This window comes from Ranitomeya imitator, chromosome 5 (assembly GCF_032444005.1).
Source record: "Ranitomeya imitator isolate aRanImi1 chromosome 5, aRanImi1.pri, whole genome shotgun sequence".
Taxonomy (NCBI): Eukaryota; Metazoa; Chordata; class Amphibia; order Anura; family Dendrobatidae; genus Ranitomeya; species Ranitomeya imitator.
This window is the reverse complement of record NC_091286.1, coordinates 580197849-580224795: the sequence shown is the minus strand read 5'-3', so window position 1 is coordinate 580224795 and position 26947 is coordinate 580197849. Positions and strand designations below refer to the sequence as shown.

General features: G+C 46.2%; 1 protein-coding gene and 1 long non-coding RNA gene across 2 annotated transcripts in view; one reads left to right on the top strand and one right to left on the bottom strand.

Annotated features, from left to right (window-relative positions):
• Nucleotides 1-12475, bottom strand: part of RASA2 (RAS p21 protein activator 2) — a 146265-nt gene extending 133790 nt beyond the window's left edge. The window contains exon 1 of the mRNA XM_069727870.1: nucleotides 12352-12475. Within this exon, the coding sequence (XP_069583971.1) occupies nucleotides 12352-12445 (94 nt within the window). The 5' untranslated portion in view covers nucleotides 12446-12475. The remainder of the gene's footprint in view (nucleotides 1-12351) is intronic.
• A 12654-nt stretch (nucleotides 12476-25129) lies between these two features.
• Nucleotides 25130-26449, top strand: LOC138680895 (uncharacterized). The gene is made up of 3 exons (XR_011321826.1): nucleotides 25130-25154; nucleotides 25992-26185; nucleotides 26321-26449. It is a non-coding gene; the product is annotated as an uncharacterized lncRNA (long non-coding RNA).
• The last annotated feature ends 498 nt before the right edge of the window (nucleotides 26450-26947 follow it).

The following is a 26947-nucleotide window of genomic DNA, read 5'->3' as shown; positions in this document are numbered from 1 at the left end:
CTAGGTCCCCCCGCGTGGTTCTGGGATTTTTGCTCACCGTTCTTGTGATCATTCTGACCCCACGGGGTGGGATTTTGCGTGGAGCCCCAGATCGAGGGAGATTATCAGTGGTCTTGTATGTCTTCCATTTTCTAATTATTGCTCCCACTGTTGATTTCTTCACTCCAAGCTGGTTGGCTATTGCAGATTCAGTCTTCCCAGCCTGGTGCAGGGCTACAATTTTGTTTCTGGTGTCCTTTGACAGCTCTTTGGTCTTCACCATAGTGGAGTTTGGAGTCAGACTGTTTGAGGGTGTGCACAGGTGTCTTTTTATACTGATAACAAGTTTAAACAGGTGCCATTACTACAGGTAATGAGTGGAGGAAAGAGGAGACTCTTAAAGAAGAAGTTACAGGTCTGTGAGAGCCAGAAATCTTGACTGTTTGTTTCTGACCAAATACTTATTTTCCACCATAATATGCAAATAAATTGTTAAAAAAACAGACAATGTGATTTTCTGGATTTTTTTTTCTCAGTTTGTCTCCCATAGTTGAGGTCTACCTATGATATATATATATATATATATATATATCACTATATATCTACTATATAATTGTCTAAGGGTCACTTCCGTCTGTCCTTCTGTCTGTCTGTCACGGTTATTCATTCGCTGATTGGTCTCGCCAGCTGCCTGTCATGGCTTCCGCGACCAATCAGCGACGGCCACAGTCCGGAAGAAAATGGCTGCTCCTTACTCTCCGCAGTCAGTGCCTGTCGCCCGCATACTCCCCTCCGGTCACCGCTAACACAGAGTTAATGCCGGCGGTAACGGACCGCGTTATGCCGCGTGTAACGCACTCCGTTACCGCCGCTATTAACCCTGTGTGTCCCCAACTTTTTACTATTGACGCTGCTTATGCGGCATCAATAGTAAAAAATGTAATGTTAAAAATAATAATAAAAAAAAAAAAACCTGCTATACTCACCTTCCGTTGCCGCTCGCGCCGGCCGCCATCCTCCGTTGCAGGTTCCGGTGGCAGAAGGACCTGCCATGACGTCACGGTCATGTGACCGCGACGCCATCACAGGCCCTGCGCGCCTGCGCGACAAGGACCTGCCATGACGTCACGGTCATGTGACCACGACGTCACAGGCCCTGCGCGCCTGCGCTACAAAGACCTGCCATGACGTCACGGTCATGTGACCGCGACGTCATCACAGGTCCTGCGCGCCTGCGCTACAAAGACCTGCCATGACGTCACGGTCATGTGACTGCGATGTCAACACAGGTCCTGCGCTGATACCAACCCTGGAACCGGAAGCTGCCGTGGACTACAAGGGATCCCTCGGAAAGGTGAGTATATGTTTATTTTTTAACCTGTGACAAACCTGGCTGGGCAATATACTACGTAGCTGGGCAATATACTACGTGACTGGCCAATATATACATGACTCTGTGCTGTATACTACTTCGCTGTGCAATATACTACGTGGCTCTGTGATGTATACTACGTCGCTGTGCAATATACTACGTGGCTGCGCAATATACTACTTAACTGGGCAATATACTACGTCGCTGGGCTGGGCAATATACATGTCTGGGCAATATACTACATCACTGGGCAATATACTACGTGTCTGGGCAATATACTACATGGCTGGACAATATAGTACCTGGCTGGGCAATATAATACGTGGCTGGGCAATATACTACGTGGGCTGTGCAATATACTACGTGGACATGCATATTCAAAATACCCAATGCGTTAGAATCGGGCCACCATCTAGTATATACATATATATACACACACAGTCACAGACCAAAAGTTTGGACACACCTTCTCATTTAATGATTTTTCTGTATTTTAAGTGAATTTTAAGTGTATTTTAAGTGCAGCCCTATCTTTTTATCTCTGCCATGCATATATCTGGTCTCTCCTGATGAACCCAATTTGGCTTGGGGGAAACGCGTCGAGAGGTGGTGTGGAGATGTCATCTGCGCGGTTATCATTTGTCTGACCACTACATCGGAACTAATCCTCAGTTGTGAACTTCTGAGTGCAGCAGATGAGTATATCTAAAATCTGTTTCATTGCTGTGTTATACATCAATTGTGGAGTTCACACTGTTTAATAATATCTAGGTGTTGTATATATCCGGATGTATGTGGTAGCGCGGCTCCTCTGTATATATTTGGTTTATATGTATTATTTCCATCAGTCCTGATACGTGTATGTATATCCGGTATTGTAGCATATGCTATGTTTTATGTGTAACTAGCACTGGTAGGTTCGGTTTACATGGTACGTGTGCTTTATGTATGTATAGATTCTATCTCTTTACCTCACATCACATTGGAGGGGGGGAGTTGTATGTGGGGGATCACATATCTATACAAGTTAATTACAGCCACCTGGCCTTCTGTTTCTATTCCTATCCCTTATAGGGAGTTGATAGGAGATCAGGGAGAGTCATCGTACGAGCGGGGGCGCCTTTCTCGATATTTCTTAGGGTGCCAACCTCCGCATCTAGGCAGGATCAGCGTATAGGTATTTATGTTTATCTGTGTAGCCGTAAGGGATATGCTGCACCTATATCAGTCACCCTTACAGATGCTTTAGATATATCACAGATTGCATTATTCAGTCTATCTTTATTCTACCAGTGTGCGTTCAGGTTATCTGTGGGGGATTTTTGTCCTCTTTTCTTAGGACTGTATATATTTGATAGGGACTTTTTTGTGGGTTTTATACCCATGTTTTCTACTTTTTGGTTATTTAATAAAGTATGTATCTTTTAATGGGGGTTTTTTTCTAGTTGTTAGACGTTGTATTTTAAGTGTGAAACAACTGAAAATATGTCTTATATTCTAGGTTCTTCAAAGTAGCCACCTTTTGCTTTGATGACTGCTTTGCACACTCTTGGCTTTCTCTTGATGAGCTTCAAGAGGTAGTCACCGTGAATGATCTTCTTGAAGGAGTTCCCAGAGAGGCTTAGCACTTGTTGGCCCTTTTGCCTTCACTCTGTGGTCCAGCTCACCCCAAACCACCTCGATTGGGTTCAGGTCATCTGGCATAGCACCCCATCACTCTCCTTCTTGGTCAAATAGCCCTTACACAGGCTGGAGGTGTGTTTGGGGTCATTGTCCTGTTGAAAAATAAATGATGGTCCAACTAAGCGCAAACCGGATGGAATAGCATGCCGCTGCAAGATGCTGTGGTAGCCATGCTGGTTCAGTATGCCTTCAATTTTGAATAAATCCCCGACAGTGTCACAAGCAAAGCACCCCCACACCATCACACCTCCTCCTCCATGCTTCAAGGTGGGAACGAGGCATGTAGAGTCCATCCGTTCACCTTTTCTGTGTCGCACAAAGACACGGTGGTTGTAACCAAAGATCTCAAATTTGGACTTATCAGACCAAAGCACAGATTTCCACTTGTCTAATGTCCGTTCCTTGTGTTCTTTAGCCCAAACAAGTCCCTTCTGCTTGTTGCCTGTCCTTATCAGTGGTTTCCTAGTAGCTATTTTACCATGAAGGCCTGCTGCAGTCTCTTCTTAAGGCCGGGATCACACATACGCGAAATACGGCCGAGTCTCGCAGGTTAAAACCCAGCTCTGGCGTTGACACTCCGTAGCGGAGAGTGCAGCCGCACAGCAATACATGGAGCTGCACGCTCCACTCTGGAGTGTCGGCGAGAGATCGGTTTTCACCTGTGAGCCTCGGCCGTATCTCGCGTATGTGTGATCCCGGCCTAACAGTTGTTGTAGAGATGTGTCTGCTGCTAGAGATGTGTGGCACTGACCTGGTCTCTAATCTGAGCTGCTGTTAACCTGCGATTTCTGAGGCTGGTGACTTGGATAAACTTATCCTCAGAAGCAGAGGTGACTCTTGGTCTTCCTTTACTGGGGCGGTCCTCATGTGAGCCAGTTTCTTGTAGTGCTTCATGGTTTTTGCCACTGCACTTGGGGACACTTTCAAAGTTTTCCCAATTTTTCGGACTGACTGACCATCATTTCTTAAAGTAATGATGGCCACTCGTTTGTCTTTACGTAGCTGTTTTTTTCTTGCCATAATACAAATTCTAACAGTCTATTCAGTAGGACTATCAGCTGTGCATCCACCAGACTTCTGCACAACACAACTGATGGCCCAACCTCATTTATACGGCAAGAAATCCCACTTATTAAACCTGACAGGGCACACCTGTGAAGTGAAAACCATTCCCGGTGACTACCTCTTGAAGCTCATCAAGAGAATGCCAAGAGTGTGCAAAGCAGTCATCAAAGCAAAAGGTGGCTACTTTGAAGAACCTAGAATATAAGACATATTTTCAGTTTTTTCACACTTTAGTGTTAAGGATAAAATTCCACATGTGTTAATTCATAGTTTTGATGTCTTCAGTGTGAACGTACAATTTTCATAGTCGTGAAAATACAGAAAAATCTTCAAATGAGAAGGTGTGTCCAAACTTTTGGTCTGTACTGATTATATATATATATATATATATATATATATATACACCCAAGTAGATCTCTGATCTCTCTCTATACGTGTATATACACACACACACTGAGTACACTTCTGACCCCTATATACTCTTCCTCTATATATTATACACACACACCTGATCAATTTATACTCTCTCTCTCTCTATATATATATATTCTATACACACGTCTGATTTCTGTATACTCTCTATATTATATACACACACACCTGATCCCTGTATACTCTCTCTATATTATATACACACACGTCTGATCCCTGTATACTCTCTCTATATTTTATGCACACACGTCTGATCCCTGTATACCCTCTATATTATATACACGTCTGATCCCTGTATACTCTCTATATTATATATACACACACATCTGATCTCTGTATACTCTCTATATTATATACACACGTCTGATCCCTGTATACTCTCTCTCTCTATATATATTATATACACACACACCTGATCACTGTATACTCCCTATATTATATACACGTCTGGTCCCTGTATACTCTCTCTATATTATATACACACATGTCTGATTCCTGTATACTCTCTATATTATATACACACAAACCTGATCCCAGTATACTCTCTCTATATTATATACACACGTCTGATCCCTGTATACTCTCTCTATATTATATATACACACACACATCTGATCTCTGTATAGTCTCTCTATATACAGTGGGGCAAAAAAGTATTTAGTCAGTCAGCAATAGTGCAAGTTCCACCACTTAAAAAGATGAGAGGCGTCTGTAATTTACATCATAGGTAGACCTCAACTATGGGAGACAAACTGAGAAATAAAAATCCAGAAAATCACATTGTCTGTTTTTTTAACAATTTATTTGCATATTATGGTGGAAAATAAGTATTTGGTCAGAAACAAACAATCAAGATTTCTGGCTCTCACAGACCTGTAACTTCTTCTTTAAGAGTCTCCTCTTTCCTCCACTCATTACCTGTAGTAATGGCACCTGTTTAAACTTGTTATCAGTATAAAAAGACACCTGTGCACACCCTCAAACAGTCTGACTCCAAACTCCACTATGGTGAAGACCAAAGAGCTGTCAAAGGACACCAGAAACAAAATTGTAGCCCTGCACTAGGTTGGGAAGACTGAATCTGCAATAGCCAACCAGCTTGGAGTGAAGAAATCAACAGTGGGAGCAATAATTAGAAAATGGAAGACATACAAGACCACTGATAATCTCCCTCGATCTGGGGCTCCACACAAAATCCCACCCCGTGGGGTCAGAATGATCACAAGAACGGTGAACAAAAATCCCAGAACCACGCGGGGGGACCTAGTGAGTGAACTGCAGAGGGCTGGGACCAATGTAACAAGGCCTACCATAAGTAACACACTACGCCACCATGGACTCAGATCCTGCAGTGCCAGACGTGTCCTAATGCTTAAGCCAGTACATGTCCGGGCCCGTCTGAAGTTTACTAGAGAGCATTTGGATGATCCAGAGGCGTTTTGGGAGAATGTCCTATGGTCTGATGAAACCAAACTGGAACTGTTTGGTAGAAACACAACTTGTCGTGTTTGGAGGAAAAAGAATACTGAGTTGCATCCATCAAACATCATACCTACTGTAAAGCATGGTGGTGGAAACATCATGCTTTGGGGCTGTTTCTCTGCAAAGGGGCCAGGACGACTGATCCGGGTACATGAAAGAATGAATGGGGCCATGTATCGTGAGATTTTGAGTGCAAACCTCCTTCCATCAGCAAGGGCATTGAAGATGAAACGTGGCTGGGTCTTTCAACATGACAATGATCCAAAGCACACCGCCAGGGCAACGAAGGAGTGGCTTCGTAAGAAGCATTTCAAGGTCCTGGAGTGGCCTAGCCAGTCTCCAGATGTCAACCCTATAGAAAACCTTTGGAGGGAGTTGAAAGTCCGTGTTGCCAAGCGAAAAGCCAAAAACATCACTGCTCTAGAGGAGATCTGCATGGAGGAATGGGCCAACATACCAACAACAGTGTGTGGCAACCTTGTGAAGACTTACAGAAAACGTTTGACCTCTGTCATTGCCAACAAAGGATATATTACAAAGTATTGAGATGAAATTTTGTTTCTGACCAAATACTTATTTTCCACCATAATATGCAAATAAAATGTTAAAAAAAACAGACAATGTGATTTTCTGGATTTTTTTTTCTCAGTTTGTCTCCCATAGTTGAGGTCTACCTATGATGTAAATTACAGACGCCTCTCATCTTTTTAAGTGGTGGAACTTGCACTATTGCTGACTGACTAAATACTTTTTTGCCCCACTGTATATTATATTATACACACACGTCTGATCCCTGTATACTATATATACCATATATATATATATATATATATATATATATATATATATACACACACACATCTGATCTCTGTATAGTCTCTCTATATGTATTATATACACACACACACGTCTGATCCCTGTATACTATATATATATATATATATATATATATATATATATATATATATTATATTATATACACACACGTCTGATCCCTGTATACTCTCTATATTATATACACACATCTGATCCCTGTATACTCTCTCTCTATATATATATTATATACACACACATCTGATTCCTGTATACTCTCTATATTATATACAAACACGTCTGATCCCTGTATACTCTCTATATATATTATAAACACACACGTCTGATCCCTGTACTAGCTCTATATATATTATATACACACACCTCTGATCCCTAAATACCCTATATATATTATACACACACTCACACACCTGATCACTGTATACTTTCTATATAAATTATATACATCGTATATTATCGTACCTGGAACCAAGGCCTCATCACACCCATCCACAAGAGTGGGGACAGGTATGACCCAGCCAACTACAGAGGCATATGCGTCAGCAGCAACCTGGGAAAACTGTTCAACAGTATCCTGAACAAGAGGATCCTCACCTTCCTCACCGGGCACAACGTCCTCAGCAAGAGCCAAGCAGGGTTCATGCCGAACCACTGACCACATCTATACTCTGCACAGCCTCATTCAGAGACACGTCTACAATACAAAGAATGGGAAGATATACGCCTGCTTTGTGGACTTTAAAAAGGCCTTTGATTCAGTGTGGCACCCGGGCTTATTCCTGAAACTGCTGGAGAGTGGAATAGGAGGAAAGACCTACGATGTCATCAAAAGCTCCTACACCGAGAACCGCTGCAGCGTGAGTGTGAACGGCAAAAGAACGGCTTATTTCCAGCAGAGCCGCGGAGTCAGACAAGGCTGCAGCCTAAGTCCTACGCTCTTCAACATCTACATCAACGAGCTGGCTACCGCCCTGGAATCCTCCTCAGCACCAGGTCTCACCCTCCACGACGCTCAGGTGAAATTCCTGCTGTACGCAGATAACCTGCTGCTGCTGTCACCAACCGAGAAAGGCCTCCAGGACAACCTAGAGAAATTCAGCTCCACCTGGGCTCTACCGGTCAACCTAAAGAAAACCAACACCATGGTGTTCCAGAGGAGAAAGAGAAGATCAGACCAGCACCCGTCATTTGTCCTCAACAACTGCGACCTCACAGGAACAGACAAATATACCTACCTGGGCCTAGAGATTCACCGGTCAGGGAGCTTCAAACAAGCCATAGAGACCCTGAAAGACAAGGCCTGCAAAACCTTCTATACCATCCGAAGGACACTCTACCATCTGAAGCCACCAGTGAGGGTCTGGCTAAAAATCTTCGACTCCATCATCGCCCCAATCCTCCTGTATGGCAGCGAAGTCTGGGGTCCTCACACCTACCCAGACTGGTCAAAGTGGGACTCCAGTCCCACAGAAATATTCCACCTGGAATTCTGCAAGCACCTTCTCCAGGTCCATCGGAGCACCTCAAACAGTGCTTGTCGGGCCGAGCTGGGCAGATTCCCTCTACACCTAACAGTTCTAAAGAGGGCGCTGTCATTCCGGGCTCACCTGCATAGGAGCAATCCAAGCTCCCATCACCATAAAGCCCTGATACATGTAGGTGAAACAGAAAAACCAGAACCCTCGGAACAGCCCAGCCAAACCCAACCGGACCAGAACACCAATCACAACAACCTGACAAAAGCCAGAATTAGGAAGATGGCAGACGAAGGCCAGGAGAGGTATGTCAGTGACTGGAAGAATGATATCATCAGCTCACAGAAACTGACCATGTACCGGAGCCTACAGAGAGACTACAGACTGGCCCCATATCTGGAGAAACTCCCGGACCCCAGAGATCGCCAGATCCTGAGCCGATATAGACTCAGTGCCCACAGTCTGGCCATCGAATGTGGCCGACACAGGCAGAGCTACAAGCCCAGGGAGGAAAGACTGTGCCAACACTGTGATCAGGAGGCCATAGAGGACGAAACCCACTTCCTACTACACTGCTCCAAGTACTCAGCAGTGAGGGACACTCACTTCAGGAGACTCTCACATCTCTTCCCAGACTTCATCACCATGAAGGGGGAAGAGAAAACATATATCTTGCTGGGAGAAGAAGAGAGAGCAGTGGAGATAGCAGCGCGGTATGTGAGCGAATGTCATAGACTGCGAGAAAGAGAACTATGATGCCATGGACTATAGCCCCCCACAATGGATCTGCCCTATCCACCTCCCCTATGCCATGGACTATAGCCCCCACAATGGATCTGCCCCATCCACCTCCCCTATGCCATGGACTATAGCCCCCACAATGGACCTGCCCCATCCACCTCCCCTATGCCATGGACTATAGCCCCCACCCTGGATCTGCCCCATCCACCTCCCCTATGCCATGGACTATAGCCCCCACAATGGACCTGCCCCATCCACCTCCCCTATGCCATGGACTATAGCCCCCACCCTGGATCTGCCCCATCCACCTCCCCTATGCCATGGACTATAGCCCCCACAATGGACCTGCCCCATCCACCTCCCCTATGCCATGGACTATAGCCCCCACCCTGGATCTGCCCCATCCACCTCCCCTATGCCATGGACTATAGCCCCCACCCCGGATCTGCCCCATCCACCTCCCCTATGCCATGGACTATAGCCCCAACAATGGACCTGCCCCATCCACCTCCCCTATGCCATGGACTATAGACCCCACCCTGGACCTGCCCCCATCCACCTCCCCTATGCCATGGACTATAGCCCCCACAATGGATCTGCCCCCATCCACCTTCCCTACAGCTCCTACCCAACATCCCCACAGTCCCTATCCCTATTGCCTTTATACACTTGCTTTGGCAAAACTGATGTGTATTTGGTCCTGCCAATAAAGCTTCTTTGAATCTTGAATCTATACACACACGTCTGATCCCTGTATACTTTCTAGATTATATACACACACAACTGATCACTGTATACTCTCTCTATATATATTATAAACACACGTCTGATCCCTGTACTCTCTCTATATATATTATATACACACACGTCTGATCCCTGTATACTCTATATATATATATATATATATATATATTATATATACACACACACACACGTCTGATCCCTGTATACTCTATATATATATTATATATACACACACACACGTCTGATCCCTGTATACTCTCTATATTATATATACACACATACGTCTGATCCCTGTATACTCTCTCTATATATATTATATATACACACACGTCTGATCCCTGTATACTCTCTCTCTCTCTCTATATATATTATAAACACACGTCTGATCCCAGTATACTCTCTCTATATATATTATATACACACATGTCTGATCCCTGTATACTCTATATATATATATATATTATATATACACACACACACGTCTGATCCCTGTATACTCTCTCTATATATATTATATATACACACACACACGTCTGATCCCTGTATACTCTCTATATTATATATACACACATACGTCTGATCCCTGTATACTCTCTCTATATATATTATATATACACACATACGTCTGATCCCTGTATACTCTATATATATTATATATACACACACACGTCTGATCCCTGTATACTCTCTATATTATATATACACACATACGTCTGATCCCTGTATACTCTCTCTATATATATTATATATACACACACGTCTGATCCCTGTATTCTCTCTATATTATATATACACACACACACGTCTGATCCCTGTATACTCTCTCTATATTATATATACACACATACGTCTGATCCCTGTATACTCTCTCTATATTATATATACACACATACGTCTGATCCCTGTATACTCTCTCTATATTATATATACACACACGTCTGATCCCTGTATACTCTCTCTATATTATATATACACACACACGTCTGATCCCTGTATACTCTCTCTATATTATATATACACACACACGTCTGATCCCTGTATACTCTCTCTATATTATATATACACACACACGTCTGATCCCTGTATACTCTCTCTATATTATATATACACACACACGTCTGATCCCTGTATTCTCTCTATATTATATATACACACATACGTCTGATCCCTGTATACTCTCTCTATATATATTATATATACACATGTCTGATCCCTGTATACTCTCTCTATATATATTATGAACACACACGTCTGATCCCTGTATTCTCTCTATATTATATATACACACATACGTCTGATCTCTGTATACTCTCTCTATATATATTATATACACACATGTCTGATCCCTGTATTCTCTCTATATATTATATATACACACGTCTGATCCCTTTATACTCTCTCTATATATATTATGAACACACACGTCTGATCCCTGTATTCTCTCTATATTATATATACACACACGTCTGATCCCTGTATACTCTCTCTATATATATTATACACACACGTCTGATCCCTGTATACTCTCTCTATATATATTATATATACACATGTCTGATCCCTTTATACTCTCTCTATATATATTATGAACACACACGTCTGATCCCTGTATACTCTCTCTATATATATTATATATACACACACGTCTGATCCCTGTATTCTCTCTATATTATATATACACACACGTCTGATCCCTGTACACTCTCTCTATATATATTATACACACACGTCTGATCCCTGTATACTCTCTCTATATATATTATATATACACACACACGTCTGATCCCTGTACACTCTCTCTATATATAGTATACACACACGTCTGATCCCTGTATACTCTCTCTATATATATTATACACACACGTCTGATCCCTGTATACTCTCTCTATATATATTATACACACACGTCTGATCCCTGTATACTCTCTCTATATATATTATATATACACACACACGTCTGATCCCTGTATTCTCTCTATATTATATATACACACATACGTCTGATCCCTGTATACTCTCTCTATATATATTATATATACACACACGTCTGATCCCTGTATTCTCTCTATATTATATATACACACATACGTCTGATCTCTGTATACTCTCTCTATATATATTATATACACACATGTCTGATCCCTGTATTCTCTCTATATATTATATATACACACGTCTGATCCCTTTATACTCTCTCTATATATATTATGAACACACACGTCTGATCCCTGTATACTCTCTCTATATATATTATACACACACGTCTGATCCCTGTATACTCTCTCTATATATATTATACACACACGTCTGATCCCTGTATACTCTCTCTATATATCTATTATATATACACACATCTGATCCCTGTATACTCTCTCGTGCCTACCGGAGTGGTGGCAGCCCACCCTGGCATGGCCCCCTGTGGGCACACACTGTATGAAGTTGCTCTAGCGGTGCCCCCCAGATGGTGCACACACAGACCAGCACAGCTCAGTGATCCCAGCACTGACTGGATGTCCAGAGAGGATGCAGAGCACAGATACTCACAGATCTTCACTCTCAGGCTCTGCAGGACCCGCACAGGGGCCGCAGGCGGATCCCCGGCCTCTCCTCTCCCTGCTGCCCGCTGCTCCCCTGCCATCTCAGGCGGCAGTGGCAGTCTCTGCTGCCGGTGCTCTTCCGCCAGCCGAACTACTTTAGCTTCGTATGACAAGAGAGGCAGACCGCCGCGGAGTAATACCTGGGGCTGCCCGAGACTACAGAGTAGCGAGCTACGTCACTGCAGGGGGCGGGGCAGTGTCGGGAGCAGGGATCAGCAGTGCAGCAGCGTCCTCGGTCAGTGTGTGGGTGCGAGGTGGCGCTCAGGCCGCGCTCCCTGCTGCCCCTCCTCTCCGGCCGCGCTCCCTGCTGCTCCTGCGCTCCGGCCGCGCTTCCTGCTGCCCCTGCTCTCCGGCCGCGCTCCCTGCTGCCCCTGCGCTCCGGCCGCACTCCCTGCTGCCCCGGCGCTGAGGCTGCTGCTCAGGCCGCGCTCCTTGCTGCTCCGGCCGCGCTCCTTGCTGCTCCGGCCGCGCTCCCTGCTGCCCCCGCGCTGAGGCTGCTGCTCAGGCCGCGCTCCTTGCTGCTCCGGCCGCACTCCCTGCTGCCCCGGCGCTGAGGCTGCTGCTCAGGCCACGCTCCTTGCTGCCCCTGCGCTCCGGCCGCGCACCCTGCTGCCCCTGCGCTCCGGCCGCGCTCCCTGCTGCCCCTGCTCTCCGGCCGCACTTCCTGCTGCCCCTGCTCTCCGGCCGCGCTCCCTGCTGCCCCTGCTCTCCGGCCATGCACCCCGCTGCCCCTGCGCTCCGGCCGCACTCCCTGCTGCCCCTGCTCTCCGGCCATGCACCCCGCTGCCCCTGCGCTCCGGCCGCACTCCCTGCTGCCCCGGCGCTGAGGCTGCTGCTCAGGCCGCGCTCCTTGCTGCTCCGGCCGCACTCCCTGCTGCTCCTGCGCTCCGGCCGCACTCCCTGCTGCCCCCACGCTGAGGCTGCTGCTCAGGCCGCGCTCCTTGCTGCTCCGGCCGCACTCCCTGCTGCTCCGGCGCTGAGGCTGCTGCTCAGGCCACGCTCCTTGCTGCCCCTGCGCTCCGGCCGCGCACCCTGCTGCCCCTGCGCTCCGGCCACGCACCCTGCGCTCCGGCCGTGCTCCCTGCTGCCCCGGCGCTCCGGCCATGCTCCCTGCTGCCCGGCGCTGAGGCTGCTGCTCAGGCCACGCTCCTTTCTGCCCCTGCGCTCCGGCCGCGCACCCTGCTGCCCCTGCGCTCCGGCCACGCACCCTGCTGCCCCTGCGCTTCGGCCACGCACCCTGCTGCCCCTGCGCTCCGGCCGCGCTCTCTGCTGCCCCGGCGCTCCGGCCGTGCTCCCTGCGCTCCGGCCGCGCTCCCTGCTGCCCCTGCGCTCCGGCCGCGCTCTTTGCTGCCCCTGCGCTCCGGCCACGCTCCCTGCTGCCCCTGCGCTCCGGCCGCGCTCCCTGCTGCCCCGGCACTCCGGCCGTGCTCCCTGCTGCCCCGGCGCTCTGGCCGTGCTCCCTGCTGCCCCGGCGCTCTGGGCGCGCTCCCTGCTGCCCCGGTGCTCTGGGCGCGCTCCCTGCTGCCCCGGCGCTGAGGCTGCTGCTCAGGCCGCGCTCCTTGCTGCCCCGGCTGGCTCTCCGGCCGTGGTCCCTGCTGCCCTGGTGCTGTGCAATGTCGCACAGTTGTGTCAGCCGGTTCTGTACAATAACGTGTCACACACTGGCTCTGAATAAATGGCAGCTCTCCTCAATGACTGTACAGGGTCACATTACTGCTCTGTATTATGGAGCCCTGGAGTTACCGTTCACACTGCGCCAGTTATTGGTTTACACACCTTGGGTTTCAATCAGTTTTTGGCTTCTTTTTTTTTAGGGGGGGGAAGGGGTGCTGACGTTTTTTGGGAAAATTACTTTGTGCCTAAATTTTGCTGCACTTGGTGTTATTTTTCCATCAGACTCATTTCTAACAGCCGCCATATTATGCCATTTCTTAGTAGTCCGTCTCCCTTCCTCTGAGCCCCTCAGAAGATGTGGCCCCCGAAGCTTTCCCAACATTTATCACATTCACATCATGTTATATGTCGCGTATAAAGCGGGGAAACAGTTTCTAGATAGGAATGCATTGGTATAGTCGGGCAGCGCGCTGCGCTTTGATAAGTTTGCCACAAATCGCGGCATCGCAGCCACAAGGGACCGCGACTTCAATGTGAGGGACCCCCTGCTGTGTCTGGGAATCGGTCACGGGTTCATCGGAGTCACCAGTTTTGCTGAATTTATCATTTGTCACATTGTAAGACCATGTTCCCCCAACAAGGCTTTAGTAAGATTTTTGATGATTTTTTTTAGGTAAAACTCAGTTACGTGCGGGTTTTTTTACGTGCGTTTTTATCATCTTTTTCATGCTGCGGTATTTGTCTCTTGTTGGTGTAACATATTTTAATTAAATCTTATTGTTTTTGACACTTCCTGGAATTTGGCGTTACCAAAACGTTATTGATACTGTCATGTGCGGATCATATGTGTTTTTTACGTGCAGATTTTCTGCATCTGATGCAAGTCTATGGGTAAAGTCCGCACAGAAAACTCGGCGTCACCGCAAGAGAAATTCACATGATGCAGATTTGAAACGCGCGTCGCAGGTTAACGCACAGTGAGCATGAGATGTCTATAAATCTCAGCCACTTTCCTTGTGTTGCCATTATATGTGCTGAATTTATCAGTGTTGCATAAATTTGTTGCATCTTTTCTGTCTGAAAAGTTTGAAAAAAAAATATAAAAATTCATATACCTTTCCTCCTCCACCTTTTGGTATCACTATGATCGTAATGGCCTAGGAGCCTAGAAAATCGTGTTGACATATTATTTTGTGCTGCAGAATACTGTAAAAACAAAAAACGGCAAATAAATGACAGGATCGAGTTGTTTTTGTCATTGCCCTACAATTGGAATTTTTCCCCTTTTCTCAGTACGGTATAGTGTATGGTAAAATGAACGGCGTCATTCAAAACTATGACTTGTCCCTCAAAAAACAAGCTCTCATGTCAGCAGAAAAATAAAAAAGTGATGACTCATACATTGTGCGTCAGGGGTTATCTGGAACTTTAGAGTTTTTTGGCTACAGGGCCAAGACGTTACCAGCGGGTGGTCCTACCCATTGTGCCCTGTGACGATCTGTTCAGACTGAGTTTGCGTTTCGACAGCTTCATTCAATGCCATGTCAACAGAGCAGCTTCTCTTCCATTCTGCGCTGTGAACGCGGCATCACTGATCGCATCATGGTGATTGACAGCCGGCATAGCCTAATGCAGTGGGGAGTCGGCTGTCAATCAGCATGATGCGGTCAGTAACACCCCATCAACGAAGCAGACCGGAAGACAAGACTCGTCTGTCAAAGTGATGTCACTGGGAGCAGGAGAATTGCTGTCCGGAGCGCTCCTGACCACTCAGAGCCGGAACAGATCATCAGACGGCAGAGCAGGCAGGCAGTTAGCAAATACCTGCCGGTGAATTCTTAGGCTACTTTCACACTGGCGTTTTTTTTAATACGTCGCAATGCGTCGTTTAGGGGAAAAAACGCATCCTGCAAAGTTGTTTGCAATGCGTTTTTGTCCCATAGAGTTACATTACCGACGTATTGACACACGTCGCAACCGTCTTGCGGCAGACCGCCGGGAGCAAAAAACTTTAAATGTAACGTTTTTTGCAGCCGATGGACCGGAACTCCGCCCCCACCTCCCTGCACCTCACAATGGGGCAGCGGATGCGCCGGAGAAATGCATCCGCTGCACCCGTTGTGCAGCACAACAAACGCTAGCGTCGGAATCTCGGCCCGACAGCCTAAGCCTGTCTGGTGTCAGACAATACGAGTGTGGATATCTTTACTAAATTAGTCACGGCTGACTTGAAAAAATTGGGCTCTCTGAAACAGGAAAAATTCATTAATTCATCTTATTTCGAGAGAGAAGACTTGGATGCTTTATCTGTGAACAAAGAACTAATCTTCAAGGCATCCGACAAAGGAGGCAATTTGGTCACCCTAATCACACAACTTATAAAGATATGTGTTTAATTATTCTACCCTATAATGTGCCACGCAAGGATCCCACTGATAATTTTAATGTTGAATTAAAATCTATACTCACCTCGGCTTTAGATTCCAAATTAATCTCCAAAAATGAAAGGGATTACATGTTTCAAAAAAAAACCACTATACTGGTGTTTTATGCTTCGCCTAAGGTGCACAAAGGACTACCTCCGTTAAAAGGTTGACCCATAGTTTCCGGAGACGATTCCATCTTACAGAATTGCAGCATATACATTGTCAGGATTCTAAGACCGTTTCTCACAGCTTTACCATCATACATATGTGACACATCGGACCTACTGTTGAAAATAGAAGATTTTAATGAGCGGGGACACATTCTTAGCTTCATTTGATGTACTGTAGAAGCTTTATATAGCAGTATACCCATAATATGGGTATACAAGCAACAGAGTTTTATCTGAGTGCAGTAAAATTGCAAAAAAAGTGCAATCCCACACTTGTTTTTTGTTTGGCTTTTTTGCTACATTCACTAAATATTAAAACTGACCTGCCATTATAATTCTCCAGGTCATTACGAGTTCATAGACACCAAACATGTCTAGGTTCTTTTTTATGTAAGTGGCGAAAAAAAATTCCAAAATTTGCTTTAAAAAATTGCGCAATTTTCCAAGACCCGAAGCGTCTCCATTTTTTTGCATCTCGGGTCGAGTGAGGTCTTATTTTTTGTGCTCAGAACTGACGTTTTTAATGATACCATTGCGGTGCAGATATGTTCTTTTGATCGCCCATTATTGCATTTTAATGCAATGTCGCGGCGACCAAAAAACGTAATTCTGGCATTTTGAATTTTTTTCTCGCCACGCCGTTTAGTGATCAGGTTAATACTTTTTTTATTGATAGATCGGGTGATTCTGAATGCGGAAATACAAAATGTGTATATTTGAATTTTTTTTTATTGTTTTATTTTGAAAGGGGGGTGATTTAAACTTTTTTTTAAACTTTTTTTTCCATATTTTTTAAAGCATTTTTTTTTTACTTTTGCCATACTTCAATAGCCTCCATGGGAGACTAGAAGTTGGCATAGCCCGATAGGCTCTGCTACATAGGAGCGATGCTCAGATTGCTCCTATGTAGTAGATTTACTGCATTGCTATGAGCGCTGACCACAGGGTGGCGCTCACAGCAATCTGGCATCAACAATCATAGAGGTCTTCAGAAGACCGCTGGTTGTTATGCCAACGCACCGATGACCCCCGATCATGTGACAGGGGTCACCGGTGATTGCATTTTCAGCCCGATGGCTGGAAGCGCTTGTTAAATGCCGCTGTCAGCATTTGACAGCGGCATTTAACTAGTTAATAGCGTCAGGTTGATCGCGATTCTGCCCGCACCTATTGCGGGCACATGTCAGCTGTACAAAACAGCTGACATGTCCCAGCTTTGATGCGAGATCACCGCCGGAGCCCACATCAAAGCAGGGGATCTGCGATGAGACGTACCATCACCGAGGGTACCATCTAATAAGTTTACACTAGGCATTTTTGCAGCATTTTTTTAATGCAAATTTTCAGCTGTATTTTACAGTACCAGCCAAGTCTATGAGATTTCAGAATTCTCACGCACACAGTTTTGTTTTTCTGTCATTAGTATTTTGTGCTTTGCATGTTTTTTTGCACAATGGAGCACGTCGCTTGTTTCAGTGTTTTTTTAGCATTTTTCACCCATTGAAATGAATAGGTGGTGAAAGAACGCAGGTATCAGGTTTTGCTGCATTTTTTTTGTGCCAAAACCTGATTCAATAGAATAGGACTTTTTTTCAACACTAAACTTTATCAGCATGCACAAGAGACAATTCTAGCCTTCCAAAACCGCAGCAGAAAACGCACAAAAAAACACAGCAAAAAACAAGGAAAACCTTTTTTCGGCAGCTTCTTTCCTGCGAAGAGATTAGATTTTGCTGCAGAAAAAAAACGCCTAGTGTGAACCTACCCTTGTGGTTGTTTTCCTTTATAACTCTCTTTTTCTTCTTCTGCTTTTTCACTATTCACGCCGGTATATCATTAAAAATCAAAATAAATTAATTATGAGCATCTGGGTACCATATATCAGTTATTGTTAAAATAAAGTCCAGCTCACCATGATTGAGGGTGTTCGGAGCCCTGAATCGCCGTGTCAAGTCGTGGAACATGCATAAATGAAGAGGCCCTAGCTCCACAAACTGTGATTCTTTATTCACATATACATTGATGCAGTTCGTGTGAATTTGTATCGCAGACTGTGTATGTCCTTCGAATTTCTTATTTAAATAAAGAATCACAGTTCGTGGAGCTGGAGTCTTTTTATTTTTGCATAAATTATTATTGTTTATATTGTAACTATATAATAACTAGATGGTGGAACGATTCTAACGCATCGGGTATTCTAGAATATGCATGTCCACGTAGTATATTGCCCAGTCACGTAGTATATTGCCCAGCCACGTAGTATATTGCCCAGTGATGTAGTATATTGCACAGCCACGTAGTATATTGCCCAGTCACGTAGTATATTGCCCAGTCACGTAGTATATTGCCCAGTTACGTAGTATATTGCCCAGCCACGTAGTATATTGCCCAGTGATGTAGTATATTGCGCAGCCACGTAGTATATTGCCCAGTGATGTAGTATATTGCACAGCCACGTAGTATATTGCCGAGTTACGTAGTATATTGCCCAGCCACGTAGTATATTGCCCAGCTACATAGTATATTGCGCAGCCACGTAGTATATTGCACAGTGACGTAGTATATTGCGCAGCCACGTAGTATATTGCCCAGTGACGTAGTATATTGGCCAGCCACGTAGTATATTGCCCAGTCACGTAGTATATTGCCCAGTCACGTAGTATATGGCCCAGTCACGTAGTATATTGCCCAGCTACGTAGTATATTGCGCAGCCACGTAGTATATTGCGCAGCCACGTAGTATATTGCACAGTGACGTAGTATATTGCCCAGCCACGTAGTATATTGCGCAGCCATGTAGTATATTGCCCAGTGACGTAGTATATTGGCCAGCCACGTAGTATATTGCCCAGTCACGTAGTATATTGCCCAGTCACGTAGTATATGGCCCAGTCACGTAGTATATTGCCCAGCCACGTAGTATATTGCCCAGCTACGTAGTATATTGCGCAGCCACGTAGTATATTGCGCAGCCACGTAGTATATTGCACAGTGACGTAGTATATTGCCCAGCCATGTAGTATATTGCGCAGCCATGTAGTATATTGCCCAGTGACGTAGTATATTGGCCAGCCACGTAGTATATTGCCCAGTCACGTAGTATATTGCCCAGTCACGTAGTATATTGCCCAGCCACGTAGTATATTGTCCAGCTACGTAGTATATTGCGCAGCCACGTAGTATATTGCCCAGTGACGTAGCATATTGGCCAGCCACGTAGTATATTGCCCAGTGACGTAGTATATTGCACAGCGAAGTAGTATACAGCACAGAGCCACGTAGTATATTGCCCAGCCACGTAGTATATTGCCCGGTGACATAGTATATTGCCCAGCCACGTAGTATACAGCACAGAGCCACATAGTATATTGCCCAGCCACGTAGTATATTGCCCATTGACTTAGTATATTGCCCATTGACATAGTATATTGGCCAGCCACGTAGTATATTGCGCAGCCACGTAGTATATTGCCCAACCACGTAGTATATTGCACAGTGACGTAGTATATTGCCCAGCCACATAGTATATTGCGCAGCCACGTAGTATATTGGCCAGCCACGTAGTATATTGCCCAGTCACATAGTATATTGCCCAGTCACGTAGTATATTGCCCAATCACGTAGTATATTGCCCAGCCACGTAGTATTTTGCCGAGCTACGTAAGATATTGCGCAGCCACGTAGTATATTGCCCAGTGACGTAGTATATTGCGCAGCCACGTAGTATATTGCACAGTGACATAGTATATTGCCCAGCCACGTAGTATATTGCGCAGCCATGTAGTATATTGCACAGCTACGTAGTATATTGCCCAGTCACGTAGTATATTGCCCAGTCATGTAGTATATTGCCCAGCCACGTAGTATATTGCCCAGCTACGTAGTATATTGCCCAGTGACGTAGTATATTGACCAGCCACGTAGTATATTGCCTAGCTACGTAGTTTATTGCCCAGTGACGTAGTATCTTGCACAGCGAAGTAGTATACAGCACAGAGCCACATAGTATATTGCCCAGCCACGTAGTATATTGCCCAGCCACGTAGTATATTGCCCAGCTACGTAGTATACAGCACAGAGCCACGTAGTATATTGCCCAGCCACATAGTATATTGCCCAGCCACGTAGTATATTGCCCAGCCACGTAGTATATTGCCCAGCTACGTAGTATATTGCCCAGCCACGTAGTATATTGCACAGCTACGTAGTATATTGCCCAGCCATGTATGTCACAGGTTAAAAAATAAACATACTCACCTTTGGATCCGAGGGCTCATTGTAGTTATAACATACTCACCTTCGGATCTGGTGCAGGTGATGAGCGCGTGGCTGCCGCCATCTTCCGTTCCCAGGATGCATTGCGAAATTACCCAGATGACTTAGCGGTCTCGCAAGGCCGTTAAGTCTTCTGGGTAATTTTGCAATGCAAAAACCAAAGAACTAACGCAAGATCTAAAACAGTAAATTTTAATGTAATAATTAAAAACTAGAAAGCAAAAATATCATAAAGACCAGTAGGAGGGCTCCTATGGGAAAACAGGGTCTCTGGTATACAAAAAATATTTTTATGCCAGAAAAAAGTATATAGCAATACAAGTATACAGGAAAGGACTAGGGAAGATAGAAGTGCCTATCCCTATTGAATGCCCTTCCTGACAGCGGAGGTTGGCACCCTGGGATACGATATGGCGCCCCTATTAGAGCTTTTTCTGCAAAGGGCATCTTTAAATGCAGGATACATGGTCTCTGTCTGGCGAGACGCCAATCGGTCATTTGCCTAGGTCACTATTCTAACATCCCCCTTTTTTTTCTTTTATCTCTGGCGTGGATGCCATACAAGTATTTATTAGTTAACAAACATTTTCTTTTTTCTTGTTTTGGAGGGGATGCTTTGAAGTGTGAACCTATAAAACCTATGTGACCAAGTGATTGACATTCTGTGCGTATATTTTCTGGCGTTGATGCCCTTATACATGTCCTATTTCCTTACTCTGGCAAAGACGCCCCTCTTTATATTTATGTCTTTGTCTGGCGGTGATGCCAGTAGGTTATTAAACCTTTATTTGTAACTCACTGAATTTTTTTTGCATCCACCTAATCGCTCAGTATGATTGATCTGAGCTCGGGAAGAGTTACTAGACTTTGAGGGGCGTTCTATATGAGCTCCAAAAATTTGGCAATAATAACAAATCGCTCTATATGCACGTTTTTGGTTGGTGGTGATGCCATTAAGTCACCAAATCTGCACTTGTATCTGAGCCCCATAATATTCTATAATGCTCAGTGTATGGTGAGGTGCAAGAATATCAACCTGTCTATATTTAGATTTCTATCTGGTGGTGATGCCATTAAGCTACTAAAACCTGCATCTATAACTCATTGATGTGTACAGTTATCGAAACTAGGTACCCAGATTGATCTGAGTCTGATAAGAGCTACTGTATTGTGCATTTTCTATTTTTACTTGGGTGATCTCTATGGTATTCTGTGCATGATACCCTATATTCAAGCTATTTGGCTGTATCATGCAATAGAGATTTCCTATATGTGTACTCTGGAATTTTTTTTATTTTTTTTTTCTCTTTTTCCCTTCTCTGAGTACACTATGGGTACCTATAATTTACTGATACTTTTGCAGCACCACTATAGACTATAAGAAGTGTTGCAGTATCAAATATTGCCTACGATATATTTCTATATCTGATATACTACTGTTCATATACATTCTAGCTCACATTATACGCCAGAGTTCATAAATGTCAGCTGAATTGAGTTATCTATACACTTGAAGCCAGCATTTAACAGCACTAATATTTTATTTCACTTGTTTTTTTGTTGTTGTGTTTGTGGTGTATTTTTTGGTGGTGGCTTTTATTGAGGGATTCCTTTTTAGGGACTTCAGGGACAGTCTACGTTGAGCGGGGGCGCCATATCGTATCCCAGGGTGCCAACCTCCGCTGTCAGGAAGGGCATTCAATAGGGATAGGCACTTCTATCTTCCCTAGTCCTTTCCTGTATACTTGTATTGCTATATACTTTTTTCTGGCATAAAAATATTTTTTGTATACCAGAGACCCTGTTTTCCCGTAGGATCCCTCCTACTGGTCTTTATGATATTTTTGCTTTCTAGTTTTTAATTATTACATTAAAATTTACTGTTTTAGGTCTTGCGTTAGTTCTTTGGTTTTTGCTGTTATAATACTGGACCTCGGTTATTTCTATTCTGGTTTTCCTTAATTTTGCAATGCATCGCCGAGAACGGAAGATGGCGGCAGCCGCGAGCGGCTCGGCGGACAACCGAGGGTGAGTATAGCAGGTTTTTTGTTTTTTTATTATTTTTAACATTAGATTTTTTTACTATTGATGCCGCATAGGCAGCATCAATAGTAAAAAGTTGAGGACACACAGGGTTAATAGCGGCGGTAACGGAGTGCGTTAACTGCGGCATAACATGGTCCGTTACCGCCGGCATTAACCCTGTGTTAGCGGTGACCGGAGGGGAGTATGCGGGCGTCGGGCAGTGACTGCGGGGAGTACTGAGCGGCCATTTTCTTCCGGACTGTGCCCGTCGCTGATTGGTCGTGGCTGTTTTTCCGTGACCAATCAGCGACTTGGATTTCCTTGACAGACAGAGGCCGCGACCAATGAATATCCGTGACAGACAGAAGGACAGACGGAAGTGACCCTTAGACAATTATATAGTAGATAAATCGTGTATACTGTTTATCCATATTGTGGTCACAACAATTTCATGTTAGCAACGTTATAATCCATGTGAACTGTATGTAATCACATAAACTATATAGGCCCAATAACTACATTGTAACTACATATTAATCCTTAAAGATGAATGAAACTTGGCACTCAATTTTTGAGAAGAAAGGCTTGTTAGTTTATTGATGCATCCAGACAAAAAAAAACGCTAAACGTTTTCGGTCCACACCGGACCTTCGTCAGAGCGTTTCTTAGACATTGACTGAATGAGGAAGCTAATGAGCCTGAATGAGCGTCAGCCAGAGCATGGGATATAGGAGCTGCAGTCTGCTGCAGGATCACAATGGAAGGTGAAGCGCCAGAGGAGAGGCACAAAGCCTGGAGGGAGTAACGGCGCTGGATCCTGAACGCTAGTAGTGCAGAGCAGAGGAGAGCGACGCTGTTTTCTTACCGTATCCTACATATTAATCCTTGTTAATTAAGGCTTTGATTGGTCTTTATGCTACATTTGATATATGCAGAAACACTGTTAAGTGACTTTAGTGGTGTGTCTCTTCTCTGCACCCGCTCCAGTTCAGCTATGTCTTTCTTATACACCGGAGACCAGAACTGTGCACAGTATTCTAAGTGTGGTCGAACTAGTGACTTGTATAGAGGTAAAATTATGTTCTCTTCATGAGCATCTATGCCTCTTTTAATGCATCCCATTATTTTATTTGCCTTTGTAGCAGCTGCCCGACACTGGCCACTGAATATGAGTTTGTCATCCACCCATACACCCAGGTCTTTTTCATTGACGGTTTTGCCCAGAGTTTTAGAATTAAGCACATAATTATACATCTTATTACTTCTACCCAAGTGCATGACCTTACATTTATCTCCATTAAAGCTCATTTGCCATTTATCAGCCCAAGCTTCTAGTTTACATAAATGATCCTGTAATATAAAATTGTCCTCTTCTGTATTGATTACCCTGCAGAGTTTAGTGTCATCTGCAAATATTGAAATTCTAAGCTGAATGCCCCCTACAAGGTCATTAATAAATATGTTAAAAAGAAGAGGGCCCAATACTGACCCCTGTGGTACCCCACTGCTAACCGCTACCCAGTCCGAGTGTGCTCCATTAATAACCACCCTTTGTTTCCTATCCCTGAGCCAGCTCTCAACCCACTTGCACATATTTTCCCCTATCCCGATTATTCTCATTTTATGTATCAACCTTTTGTGTGGCACCGTATCGAAAGCTTTTGAAAAGTCCATATACACTACATCCACTGGGTTCCCTTGGTCCAATCCGTAACTTACATCTTCATAGAAACTGATCAAATTAGTCTGACATGAACGGTCCCTAGTAAACCCGTGCTGATACTGGGTCATGAGCAGGGCCGTATTTGCCACTAGGCACTCGAGGGCACGTGCCTAGCGCGGCGACATTGCGGGGGGGCGGCACCTGGGCAAGGATTTTTTTTTTTTTTTTTAAGTCACAAATGTGACCGACGCAAAACCCCGCCCCCCCGCCTGCCTCCCCGCGCCCCTCCCCGCCTCCGCATCCCACCCACCCTCCATGAAGAGAGACGATACTCACCTCCTGCTCCAGCCTCCAGCGATGCCTGTTCTCACCGTCTGTAGCGCGTCCTGAGTGAGCGGTCACATGGTACCGGTCATTAAGGTCATGAATATGCGCATATTCATGACCTTATTGAGCAGTATCACATGACCGCTCACTCAGTCAGGAAGAAGGCGCTGCGGCGGGACAGAGCGCCAGAGGGATGTTGGCGGCTGCGGCGCGCGCAGTGTGTGGGACAGGCAGCTGAGCTGAGTGACAGGTGAGTATGAGGACGGGCGGGGGCGATGTTCTGCAGGGAGGGGGGGCGATGAAGCTCTGCAGGGAGGGAGGGGGGGCGATGAAGCTCTGCAGGGAGGGAGGGGGGGCGATGAAGCTCTGCAGGGAGGGAGGGGGGGCGATGAAGCTCTGCAGGGAGGGAGGGGGGGCGATGAAGCTCTGCAGGGAGGGAGGGGGGGCGATGAAGCTCTGCAGGGAGGGAGGGGGGGCGATGAAGCTCTGCAGGGAGGGAGGGGGTGCGATGAAGCTCTGCAGGGAGGGAGGGGGGGGGCGATGATGAAGCTCTGCAGGGAGGGAGGGGGGCGATGATGAAGCTCTGCAGGGAGGGAGGGGGGGCGATGATGAAGCTCTGCAGGGAGGGAGGGAGGGGGGGCGATGATGAAGCTCTGCAGGGAGGGAGGGGGGGCGATGATGAAGCTCTGCAAGGAGGGAGGGGGGGCGATGATGAAGCTCTGCAGGGAGGGAGGGGGGCGATGAAGCTCTGCAGGGAGGGAGGGGGGGCGATGAAGCTCTGCAGGGAGGGAGGGGGGGCGATGAAGCTCTGCAGGGAGGGAGGGGGGGCGATGAAGCTCTGCAGGGAGGGAGGGGGGGCGATGAAGCTCTGCAGGGAGGGAGGGGGGGGCGATGAAGCTCTGCAGGGAGGGAGGGGGGGCGATGAAGCTCTGCAGGGAGGGAGGGAGGGGGGGCGATGAAGCTCTGCAGGGAGGGAGGGAGGGGGGGCGATGAAGCTCTGCAGGGAGGGAGGGGGGGGGGCGATGTTCTGCAGCTGTCACGGTCCTGTAGAGTTATTGGACATGTTTGTCTTCTCTGTTGGGCGCAGATGGAGCAGATAACGGCAGACGACCCCCATCCTCCGCGGAGTCCCGTCCACACTGGGAGATCCCGCGTCCGCAGTCGCTTGTGCCGGTGTCACCCGCGCGGATCAGCGCCGTCCTCCCGCGGAAATATCCGGTGATCAGACAGCGAGGCTTCTACTCTGATATTCTGACCTATAGCGCCGCTCCTCTGGTGAAAGTGAGTGCAGGCGTCACATGACCGGCAGCCGCGTGCTATACTGCACGTGTCCACGGCTACAGAGCGCTCTGTCCCCGCCGTTCTCCGGTGTCTCCTTGTGCTGCAGCTTCAGCCGCCATTTCCATTATATTGCAGGATGTCAGCGCCGGACCGAGCGTTCAACCGAATCTCCTGAGACAAGTGGACGAGGAGCGCAACACCCCGAAAGGTGAGCGGAGGATACTTGTAACAACCACAGGAAGGTAGACCCCGGCAACCAGATCCAACAGTCACAATAGGAGATGTCACAGCTCACCTCCTCCTCCTCCTTAAAGGGAACCTGTCACCGCCAAAATCGCGGGTGAGGTAGGCACATCGGCATCAGGGGCTTATCTACAGCATTCTGGAATGCTGTAGATAAGCCCCTGATGTATCCTAAAACATGAGAAAAAGACGTTATATTATACTCACCCAGGGGCGGTCCCGCTGTTGGTCCGGGTCTGGCGCCTCCCATCTTCATCAGATGACGTCCTCTTCTGGTCTTCACGCCGCAGCTCCGGCGCAGGCGTACTTTGCCTGCCCTGTTGAGGGCAGAGTAAAGTACTGCATTGCGCAGGTGCCGGGAAAGGTCAGAGAGGCCCGGCGCCTGCACAATGCTGTACTTTGCTCTGCCCTCAACAGGGCAGGCAAAGTACGCCTGCGCCGGAGCTGCGGTGTGAAGACCAGAAGAGGACGTCATCTGATGAAGATGGGAGGCGCCGGACCCGGACCAACAGCGGGAAC